The sequence below is a fragment of the Haematobia irritans genome, chromosome 5 (genome assembly GCF_050003625.1).
Source record: "Haematobia irritans isolate KBUSLIRL chromosome 5, ASM5000362v1, whole genome shotgun sequence".
Taxonomy (NCBI): Eukaryota; Metazoa; Arthropoda; class Insecta; order Diptera; family Muscidae; genus Haematobia; species Haematobia irritans.
Genome location: NC_134401.1, coordinates 2,620,507 through 2,632,849, shown reverse-complemented (window position 1 = coordinate 2,632,849; position 12,343 = coordinate 2,620,507). Strand labels below are relative to the sequence as shown.

General features: G+C 31.5%; 2 protein-coding genes across 2 annotated transcripts in view; one reads left to right on the top strand and one right to left on the bottom strand.

Annotated features, from left to right (window-relative positions):
- LOC142239395 (uncharacterized) overlaps nucleotides 1-12,343 on the top strand; it is a 101,677-nt gene that overhangs the window by 78,054 nt on the left and 11,280 nt on the right. The gene's annotated exons all lie outside the window — the stretch shown is intronic.
- LOC142239397 (inactive pancreatic lipase-related protein 1) lies at nucleotides 3,050-11,885 on the bottom strand. The gene is made up of 7 exons (XM_075311180.1): nucleotides 11,746-11,885; nucleotides 7,652-7,751; nucleotides 6,585-6,739; nucleotides 6,225-6,479; nucleotides 5,941-6,159; nucleotides 5,636-5,792; nucleotides 3,050-4,322 (listed from the first exon to the last, which is right to left on the bottom strand). Exons 1-7 carry the CDS (start codon nucleotides 11,795-11,797, stop codon nucleotides 3,929-3,931), a joined length of 1,332 nt encoding a protein of 443 aa, XP_075167295.1. The 5' UTR covers nucleotides 11,798-11,885; the 3' UTR covers nucleotides 3,050-3,928.

Genomic DNA, 12,343 nt, shown 5'->3' with positions numbered 1-12,343 from the left:
TATGTCTCTTATTGTATTTCTTTATTTTTCCCACTCTTGTTTTTATATTCCTTTGACATGCATTGCTAATTTTTTTAACAAGTATTGACAAGGCATTCTTCAGGCATACGATACCCATGGGTATTTAAATGCATACACTTGTCATATACTCTCTTTGCCAGGACCCCATATCGTATAAGTTATTTGTTAACTTGTATGTGCTTTATATGAGTGAGTGTGTGAGGGAGGGAGAGAGTGAGTGAGCCTATGGTTGGGTATGAGAGTTTGTGTTAGCCTGAGTGGATATTTGTGTTTATGGTTGATGGCTGCTTGATGTCTTATTGTATAAACAGTGTGTGTACAACACATTGTACAAACTGTGTTTATAAATACAACAACATTTACATATAAATGAATGCGACAAATTATAATTGATATTTTTTCTTCGTTTTAAATAGATATGCTCACTCGCACACATCCCCACAAATTCTCTAACATCAACAACTACACTATATTAACTGAAGAACCATTGAATGCCTGTGTTAGTGGGGATTGGTGTGTGGGTATATGTTTGTGTTTTCGGTTACTAATGAATGTATTATTCACTTTAGTGTTATTATTATTTTCCTGACTAATTATAGGTTGCAGTTGGTAAACAATTAATTATTTTTTTTTCTTACTAAGGAATCAATCCTTGGTTTTTATGAATGGCAATCCAATGGACAAGAAGTGAATAACCAGAGGACAAATATATGTATAGGAATCTATTATTAATTAAAAGTATTTAACGAGATTGCAGCAATGATGTTGCAGCAGTTATTTCCAATGTATATTGATTTCAAAATGGTAAACAGAAATTAAGAAAATTGTTTGGATAATAATAAAAAAAAGTACATGACATGTTAATTTTATGGTTAAGCCATCTTCGATATATTGAAATAAATATAAAATTTCTTTTCATTGGAGAGAGAATATTTCAAATATGTGCAAAGTTTGTCTTTAAAGTGTAGTGTAAAGTAAAGCAAAAATGAAAGTTTACACCGCTTTCCTAAAAACTTTGAGTGATATACCCAGGAAATGTCTCTTTTTTTATTCACTTATTTTGTTATTTGCTTTTAATTTTCTAAACCTAGAGCGTAATAATCGTAGTTTGTCTAACAACTGATGAGGATATGAAAATCCGTAACTACATCAATTTGTTGAACCTTGATTCATTTAGAATTATCTTTGATGAGTCAGCGTTAAAAAACTATTTGCTGGCCAGCCAAAACTGAGATTGAACCTGTAACCCTTTCGCTTTCTTCATAAGGCCATTATATACCAAAGAAAACGGGCAGTGACTTAGACGCAGAGATGAAACATGATTGTCACAATCATATTCGAAGAGCAAAATAATATGATAGGAGCTATTTGTGCGGCGACCATGTAACATTTTCACCCGCAACCATGTGGCTCAGTGAACATGGTTCTAAGACAAATAAAATTGTCCTCATCTAGAATGTTTTTTCGTCGTCGAAACTTTTTTCGTCGTCGTGCAAGAGAACATCACATATTTTTACAAACTCTATTTTGGTTCAATTTCAACAACAAGTAATCATTCCATATTTACTTCGTGCCCATCAAATGTACCAACGCAGACATCATGTAACTGCAAATAAAAATAAATTATATGTTACCCTATATCAAAATGCAGAACAAAAAACAGGTACATATTTTTTAATTACACTTTCCTTTTTTTATTCACATAAAACCACGTGCCACTTCCGAATAAATAAATTCACACAAAACAGTAATTCCGTATTCTCCGTCCATTCAAGAAACTATCAAAACACGACTGACGCGCAAAATGAAAATCGGGCGTACCTGTTCAATGTTTTTATAAAATTCTTTTCGCTGCAAAAAAATTAAATGGTCACGAAAACAATGTACATGGTCTTTATGGACATGTAATGGTTCTAGACAAGTCTATACGTAACCTATAAAAATACTTTTTTCCCTGCAAAATTGTAAAAAAAATGAATGGTCAGGTACATGATTTTCCCGACCATGTAATGGTCTCAAATTCTATCATTTAAATAATAGAACATGTTTGCGGCATTTGAGAACCATTTAAATGCTTATTGCCAACATTTATTTTTCTCCGCTCGAAAATTATTTTTACAAAGAAAAAAAAAACATGGTTTTCGCGACAATTACATACTCTAGATAAGCATTAAATGGATGCGGCAACCATGTCCAAACATATTTTTTCTGTGCGTGTAAACATAGCCTAGCCTAACCTAATACCCACATTTAACGTTATGTTATCTTGGTTAGGTATGTCAAATATCATTTTAGACTTATGATCCCAGAAAGGGTTTAGTTTCTTGTCATTCCCACCACGATAGCCACTCATTCGAAATAATTTTTTCTTCCAAACAAATATTGTCATTAATATAGAAATTTTAAATATTTAAGCAGAAAACAATCATTCCTAATAGCGATACATTTTCTAGGGGGGAAAATGTTCCTTGAATTGTGTCTTACAATGTGATGTCACATGGGTTTTGATAGTCTAGAGCTGTAGAAAAATGACCTAAAGCGAAAATTGAGATTTGCAAATATATTAACTTAATAGTTCGACAATTCACAAGCACATTTATGAAGCATTTCTCAAATGCAATGCTGCTTTAGTAGCCCCAAAAATTCTCCTTCTGAACTTACTTATTATTCAATATTCGTACTGCGGAAATAACAGAATAAATTCAAATGGAATTGTCTGCCTCTTGGAGTTGGAGTTGAAAATTTTGCAAAATCCCAAGAACACCAATCTACCAAAAAGTTAAAAATCTACCATTTTTGGTAAATATCTACCAACTGTGGCAATTGTGATCCCCACCCATTACCAATTTGTGATTCAGATGTCTGCATATCAGAATACCCTCTTAGTAAAATAAAAATAGAAAGTTCAATTCAGTTCAAGTATTCGAAATGTGTCTCATTTTATTAGTTAAAACATCATACTTAAATAAATGTAATACTTTTCTATTTATTTGGATTACATTTCTTAATTTAATGTTTATATACATAAATTTGCTAAAAAATTGACTTAAACCTATAAAGCTTCTACAATAAATGCTAAAGCATTTAGTTCAAGATAACTTTAAGAGAATGCGAAAATATTCAATTTTCTTAGGTATTTCTATCACATAAACACTTAAAAAGCTTTTGTGTTCATAACTAGATACTAGATATGTTAAATAAATTAGATTTACTTAAACACTAAACAAATACTCTGAAAAATTTAGAATTGGAGAAATGTGTGAAAAGATGATATTGAAACAAGTCAAGTAATTATTGTATACTATTTTCATACAATATTTAAATAACGGTCTTGAAATAAATCCAAATAAAGAGCAATTATATCAACGACCTATCTAAAAATTCTTTTCGGAAAAAAGTAAAGCATGACCATATTTAGTTGAAAGGACAAAACATAGGGATAAAGACCATATTTCAAACAATATTCAAAGTGAGAATTATGGTATTGAATATACAGAAGAAAACCAATAAATTTGTTATACAATTAAATTTTGCTTTAATTGTATCTTTGTAACAATTAAAAATTCAATAAATTGATATATTTCCCCAAAGTTTTAATAGGGCCTTGCTACTTTTCAAAACATTCCATTGAATATTTTATATATTAAAAGTATTATTTTTAAATATTCAATACACACGAGGATGATAGGTTCAGTCAGTTTTAAAATCTAGTTTCATACTTTTATGTTTCAAAAAAATAGTTATGGGTTAATGTTGAATGTTTGTATGAGTGTATGAATGCATGCTTTTTAATGTACTCGTATATATGAGAGTTCATGCGACTATGTGTGTGTTTGCATTTATTATGCATTTCATTTCCGTTTTCAGAATTCTTCATGAGTTCGCCATTTCTCTCTCATAATTGTGATCACGTTGCTAGATTGGTTTTACTACCACTTCCAGAGCCACTACCAATGGCAAACTCACTTGGCCTTATGATTGTTTCCACATCCTTTCCTTTTGTCTTCACTGTCACTGGCGACAGTGTTGATGTTACCAGCATTGTTTTTGGCGTTGGTACTGCCGGCGTTGGTCTTGGTGCTGAAAATGTCACAACGACATCTATCAAGGTGTCATTTTGTTGAACATTTTGTGTTGTCACATTGTTGTGCTGGTGCTCATATTGCTGTTGTTGATGCAATTGCCATTGCAAAGGTAACAATGTTTGAGCAGCTGCTTTCCTATATGCTGAAGGGCCACCCAGGGTATTACGACTATAGGGCCGTTCACCATTGGTATCCAGGAAAAATTTGCCACGTAATCTATATAACATAGAAAAAAATCTTGATTGTATAAGTAAATAGTAATATTTGATGTAATGGTAATACAGTATAGGAAAAATAAATCAATTGGACATATCAACTAAATCTCACAGACAGTATGATGAGTTGACATATTGTAGATGTCATTCAGTTCACATCATCATGTGTCTACACCAGGTCAATTAAGGGGAGTTGAGGGGAAAAGAGAAGAAGGATAGGAAATAAACGGAATACACTTGCCAATAAATAGTAGTATACACTAGTTATCTCATGCCAAATGAATCCCCCAAAAGGAAAATTTTAAAATAGATCCTGAAATCGTCATTCATTGAGATCATTCATTTGATATATTTTTCTTTTATGAAATTAATCTTAGTTAGCTTAAAATTTCCGGTATTTAGTATAATGCTCCAGATTTTTTATTTCCAAACGCCTTTCATATTTTGGGCTTATTACAAATCTGTGTCGATGTATTGGTCCTACACACAAAAAAATTTCACGAAAAATTTTCCAATTAAAATTTGAATTGAGTTTTAAAAAATATTCAATTAAAAATTTAATTGATTCAACAAATGTTTTAATTGAAACAAAAATCAATCACAAAAATAATAGTATCAATAAATTTTTTAATTGGATCAATTAACTTTTTAATTGACCTTCAATTAATTTTTTAATTGATACTATCATTTCTGAGATTGAAGACATTTCAATAAAAAATTAATTGGATCAATTAATTTCGTGATTGAATCAGAAAAAAAAATTTTTGTGTAGACATTGTGAATTTACAGAAGTAAGTGAGCATGAAATAACATGCTTCCTCTATGCCTAACCTAACCTTACTTACACCGATCTTCCAGCTTAAATTATTCAATAAAATATTTTTTAATATAAGTTCCTTACGAGTCGTATCTACAAACTGCGGTTAGACAATGGAATTATAGGATAAAATCCAAAGTCTGAACCACTTTATGAAACTTTTTCATATGTTATGCATATGCATATCCTATCCAATGTTGCATTCTCTATTCTCCACTAAAATTTTTGCCTTGAATATTTTCGATTGACTTCGTCAGAAAATGAGAAGCTAACACTCAAGGCTAAAATATTTCGCAAATACTATTTCTCGCCTGGAGACCATAACAATTATCTTCACTTCCCTTCGGTATCAACAACTAAGGTCAAACATTCCAATTCTCTCCCTTAATAAAATATTATTTGCTATCTCTATTATTGCATTATCTACCCCATTCTTATTATACAGTCAGTGTATGCTCAACCCTATTCCCAAAGCATTTTTGCAAAAAAAAACTTACCTCTTATCTGCTCCATAACCCATAAATGCTTTGCCATTGCCCCCATCACGACAAGTGCCAAACAATTTCGAAGGCTCGCATCTGTTGGCTGGAAATGCCGTAGGGTAATGGACAGATTCAATAAAATATTCCCAGGCACGTTGATGACTGCAACCTACTGCAAACGCCAGCAGAAAATAAACAAACGAAGAGGAGAATATAAACAGAACAAATATTTTATAAAATTCCAACCAAGAGCATACCCACATTGTACCAAGATGGAGTGGTACAATTGGATATTTGTTACTAGTCCAAGAAATACTTACTCAAAATGCCTAACCAACGATTATTGGCAATTTCCTGGCGTGCACATCCTGGTTGCAGAGCATGACCACCATTGGGATAGAAATCCGCATGACCCATAGCTTCGGGATTACCAAGTATGCCACCATCAGTGTGGATAATATCAACAAATTGGGCATCCGAAGGACTCAACCGGCGATTTGAGCTACCATTCTCAAATAACGGCAGCGCAGGATCAAGACCTAAAGGTATTGGAAACAAATGAGAATGTTTTCGTGTTAAGGGTGATAAGCCCTCAATCACATACCTGTTATCCGGGGCAATAGAATGGACCATTCCTGTAACTGTTTACCAATAAAACCAGAAACCTCTGCACCCAAGCTAAACCCTATCAGATGTATGTTTTTCACTGGAAATCCTTTCTGCACCAGAAAACGTATAAATCTGGCTATGTAACGGGCTGCTATGGGTAGATTTTCCACAGCATTGGCATACCAGGGCACAGCCGTCATTGCACTCCAATCGATAAGGATGACATTGTAATTTCCGTTTTTCAAAAAAGCTATCAAAATGGTCACAAACATACATTTTGCAAAGGCAGTTAATTATAAGTAATCATCTATTAAAGAGATTTCATCATTTCGAGAATACGACAATGTCATCTTACCATCTTTAATCTCTTGACTGCTTTGCCTTTCGCTAAAGGCTGACTCGGAGAAACCATGCAAGTAAAAGACCATGGGATAATTGAAATTGAAATTGCTTTTACGCAAACGTTTGTCATCGCTCAAATAGAGATTTTGTGCCTTAAATGGATTCTTCCTAAAAACAAAGACATATGGTGGCCATAATGATTAATGATTCAAGTAGCTGGTATATTGTAGAGAAATAAATTGGCAAAATGGCTTCCCACAGAGACAACAAGGACAGAAGAATTTATTTTGTGATCCACATGTGGTTATAGCATTAAGCTATCTGATAAATTGTAAATTAAGTAATGTAATGTCAAATCTTTCAGTAAAAAAATTGGGTTAGCTTACCACAGAATGCTAACATACTCATATTAGTAGAGGCTTAAATATACAGTCAGTTCATGCATTTAAATTTCCAGGGCCAAAAATTCCAAAGGGCCAAGGAAAAACTTTTCTTACATCAAATAGGTGCAGTCCGATTATTTTTTTCATTTGAGCGCCTTATTACACAAAGAAGAGTTCTATTGGCACAGAACTTAACGTAGAATCGGTCACCACTCATTGATATGAGAAAAGTTCATCACCTGTGGTATCACAATGGACAATGAATCTGAAACAACGGACAGGCACGATAGCAAACCTAGTAAACTAATAGCTCAAATATGTTTGTAACTACCGAATGCAATGTAATTAGATATCATTGGGTTATATCTCCACACCGTAATCTCATTGTGTAAAAGACCTCCTCGTTCTTTATTTTGATAAAGGGATTTCGAACAAGAAGTATTATTTTGAATGAATCGTTAGTTCGATAGCTATCATTCTTGAAGCTTTTAATGTTTCACCACAAAATCCATGATAATGCTTTTCAATATTAAGAGCTTTCTTTCATGTTTATTATGAAATAAATATCGGATTATGTAAATTATATTTTTCTTTAAATACCATAATAACACATATTATTGGAAAACCCCTTTATATTCGTAAGATATCACACTTAATTTCCCCGAAGCCCAGTAATATCCTAATTTTGTTTGCTTACCTTGTGTACAGCATGAATTTAATATCATCTCGTTCTTTGATTTCACAACAATTCGAACAGAAACCTCTTGGTGTAGGGCTATAAAATATTGGGGAACCGGCTGTAAAGTTAAACAAAACAAAGAAAAATAACAATAATTACAACTACTTTATATTGCTGAAAAACTGAAATAAATGAGCAGTTAATGAAGGCGGTAATGCTTAATGGTAACTTCGTACTCTTCCTCCATCTGTGTGACTTTCGCTTTTTTTTGGCAATTGTCTTGAAATACCCTGAACTTGAACGAAAAACTTGTTTGCCAGCAATGCTGCTTTAATCCAAAATGAAATATTTAACATTCAACAATGCTTCTTAATATCCAAGCAGACAAACAATCTACCGGCACTGATTCATTGTTGTGTGCCAATTGTTATCTCTGTATGAACTACAATCGCTCTCTAGCATATGTTCCAAAAACAACAATTCAGAACAAAACAAAAATAAAACAAAATATAATTATATTTGGTTATTAACACTTTTGTAAAAAACGTGATATTCTCACTTTTGTTCCCATTGTACAGACAAGTTAACAGATGTCGATCTAATAAGCCAAGTGTCTTGGAGCGGCAATTATCAGTTTTGTTTTGATCATCAAATTCGTTGCAATGCTCTGGCCAATAGCCCCTCCATCTCCATAGTTAGTTAGTATAAACCAGAAGCTAAATCTATGCACATTGAACGAATGCCGCCTAAAATTCATTCTTATGCAAATTAAAATCAATGGAAACATTTGTGGCACAGGGTGTGAGAGAGAAGCAATTCAAATTCAAAGACATAGTCAAGCAAAAAATATAACTGACCTTGTCAATGACGATGACCATATTGACGACGTCATTATCACTACCATCATATGTTGATGTTACACTCGAGAAAATGAATGCAGTGGAATTTATTTTACGAAACTTTTTTATGATACAATTTTGGTACAGAGGGACCATGGAATCTCTTATGTCAAATTTTATAATGATGAAAATCAAATGACCATGTTTGCCAAATCAGAGCCTACATATCAATGGGAATAGGGGCGTTATCTAGATCAGAATGCAAAGGATCCCCTGATGTCAAATTTGAAGATTATGATGAGCGTTATCTAGATCAGAATCTTCCACGTTTATCAGATGTTTAGCTAGTACAAAATTTGAAAGCCATGTGTTAAGAAATTACATGCACAGGCAGGTCTAGCCAACAAACCGTTTTTTGAAGTTGTCATCATATCCACTAAGATAATAAAATAATAATCAAATCTACACAATATTTGGAAATTCGGTGTCGAAATTTTGCAATCATAATCGTAAACATTTTACTCGATCCCGATAAAAACAAAATTTGGAAAACGGTTCATTGAGTTATTCAATCGAAAAAAGTCTTGGTGTTGCAAAGTTGCCACGATGCAAATCGAAATATCGGTTTCAGATCTCACAAGTTCTTGACCAAAGCAATATTCCACTGTGCAAAAGCCGAATATTCAAAAATATTTTCTATAATTTGGATAGGTGGACATTTTTCTTATTTGATTCCGACTTCAATTCTTATTTTACTAACCATACAAACTGATTTAAATAAATTTTTGGAAAGCAAAATAAGGCAATTTTGAAAACCATAAAAAGTGATAAAAATTGATAACGAAAATGCAGTATCAACTTTTTCACCTTTTTTGACAAAGACAGCCCAGCAACAAAATTTGGAAGTTCTTCTAAAAATACAACTTTAAAACCGCTTCCAAAAATGTTATCCCAAAGATAATCTTTTTTTAACTACATAGGAAGTTTATTTGAGCCAATTTTTTTATAACTCGCTTTTTTCATATTTTTAGTGGGAAATTAATTTTTTTTGTTTCAAATAAGTTAAAAACAAATTAAGAATTAATAAAATGGTGCAAATTATTTAAATTTTACCAAAACAAAATCTTTAGAATTTTACCAAAAAAAATCTTTAGGATTCCAGAAAACAGAACTTTTGTAAATATTTGATTCCGGACAAGCATTGGAATGCATTAAAAATAATAAAAAAAAATTTAAAAATTATTTATTTGTAAAAATATCACAAAATTTTTTAATGCACATCCAAACCACTGAATTCGCATTAGACCGTAAGAAGTGATGGAAATTTAGTGCAACGGCTGCTGAAATGGTGGACATCTAACTATGCTATGACAACCCCATGTTAAATTCATCGCTTCTGCGTCAATTTAGCACCACTTCCGGATCCACAAAGAACATTTTCGCTACTTTCTTGGCGACGTTTTTTTTTTGCTGGCAGGGGAATATTTTTGCTTGGCTGTAATACCACATTCCCTAAAGCTGAATATTCCAATGTCTTGCCTATAATTTAGAAAAGTCAAAAATCTTACTGTATGATTCTGCCCACAATTCATATTGTTATCAGACCTCTTTGGTAAAAGGTCGGTATCACAACTAACAATTTTGCTTGGCTGTAATGCCACATTCATTCGATCCGGTTTTCTTTTAAGCTATTTTTCTATCTGAAAATTTGTTTTTATTACTCTTTCTCTCGTTTAAAGTTAATTTGCACAACCATACATTCATTTGTAAGCACGTCCAAAAGTATCTGACCAACCATAGGTCATTTGTCTTGGTTTTATCTGTGCGATTCGAAACTATATCGAATCTATATCATGGTATTTTGTTTAACATCAGTTGTCGTGGTGTGAGTATGAGTTTTGTTTACATTTGGCATCGTCTAAATATGCGGAAATGTTTTTTTCTTTTTATTTATTTTTTATACTTCGATTTTATTTATTTGCCGGTTAATGTGTACTGAATTAGCACTTTTATGTTTATGAGGATAATAATTCAAAGCTTTAATTAAATTAAATACATAGTTTAAAAAAAAGAATTGTAAATTAAATGCTAGACGAATGATGATGTAAACACAAATCGATTATGGTAAATAGATTTTATCTGAGGCGCCAGTATTTACAAAACAGAACTAATTACAATACAAAATATTAATGAATTCTAAGTTTTTTTTTTAACATAAGAGGAACTATGGGACAAATTTGGTGGCTTTGGTTATAATATATTTTAGGAATTAGTTTATTTGTATTTTAAGGTTTACAACGATGATACATATTTTATTACACATTTTACACTGAGGAGTTGTTTCCAGAAAAGAAGGAATTACCTGGCAAAATAATATTTTCTCTTATAAGAAGATCGGCTAGTAAATCTGCATAATAATATCAACAATATTTTTCAAGTTTAAATTTTAATTCAATAAAAAAAAATAAAAAATAATAAATGATTGAGTTGGTTTTATAAAATTTTTAATTTGACTTTGGTGATTGATAAGTATTTTATTTCAAATTTGAAAATCGATCAATTATTGTATTTGCTAAGCCCTATAAGCCAAATAGGCACAGAAAAAATATCAGCAGTATATTTTCAATTACCATTTTAATTGAATTTGAAAACAAAAAATCAACTGAGATTAAACGATTAATGAAAATATACTTCAGCCACCAATGATATTTGAATAAAATAAATGATCAATTTCGTAAATTTTTAATTGTTCTCGGAGATTAATGTTATCAATGATTCAATCAATTTCAAGTAAAAACTTATCTTCTGCAATTCGCCTCAGTGCGTATCGAATTTATTTCTCGATCGTAACAAAATTTTCCAAAAAACGTAATTGATTTTCAGTTTAAAATTTATTGCCATTTAAAAAAATACTGGCTGAAACTGTATAGCAAATATCGCAAAAATGTATCGCACGACTTTCACGTATGTTACCAAACAAAAAAGGGATTTCGCAATTGATCTTAAAGAAATTTTGCATAACGTCGTCAGAACTATATATGTGTAAAATTTGGTAATTGGAATAATACGGTCCAAAAACTATAAATCACAACCCATATCATTAAAATATCACTGCTGCAATTTCAATTATTTTATTCTAAATTTAGGTAAGACATATTTGGTTCCGCCTGACCTTATCCTTTTTTAACTGTCACCTATTATTTTCAATAATTTTTATTTTTTAATGCTTATCACTGATTGCCTTTAATAAATCTGTTTCAATTTTTATTTTACCGATTAGTAATGTAAAGATGTTGCATAATGCTGAGGCAGCTGGTAAAGTCATATTCTTAGAAGACGAAGTTTATATTTTTTTACAAAGTCCAAAACAATTTTTTTTTTTTTTTATATATAATTTTAAATAAAAATTTATTCACACATAACTTTTCATAATTTTTCCCAAATATTTTCTAATTTGATTCAATTTTTGTTGAGCACTATTATTGATAAGCTATTTTATATGTTATATTTTGGATGATTTAAAAATATTATTTTTTTATGTTAGCCAAAAAATTCTTAATGCGTAAAATATTCTTTTTAACAACCTATTCAATACGCGTTTCAAATTGAACTGATTGCTATAAAATCTTGCGAAATGACAAAACAAAACAAATAACAAGCGATCAGACAGGCAGCCATCCAGCGAGCCAACACCACCAAAATCTCAATAAAAGCAAATACTACAAATATGCTATAAAACAACAACCAAAGCGATATGTTCTGCCAACAATCATCTCCACAAGCATTCGTTTATGCTTTTGACAATGTAGAATGTTTAACTTGGCCCCATAACAAAAAAAAACTACACTCTCATAGGAAGCAAAAATTTTCG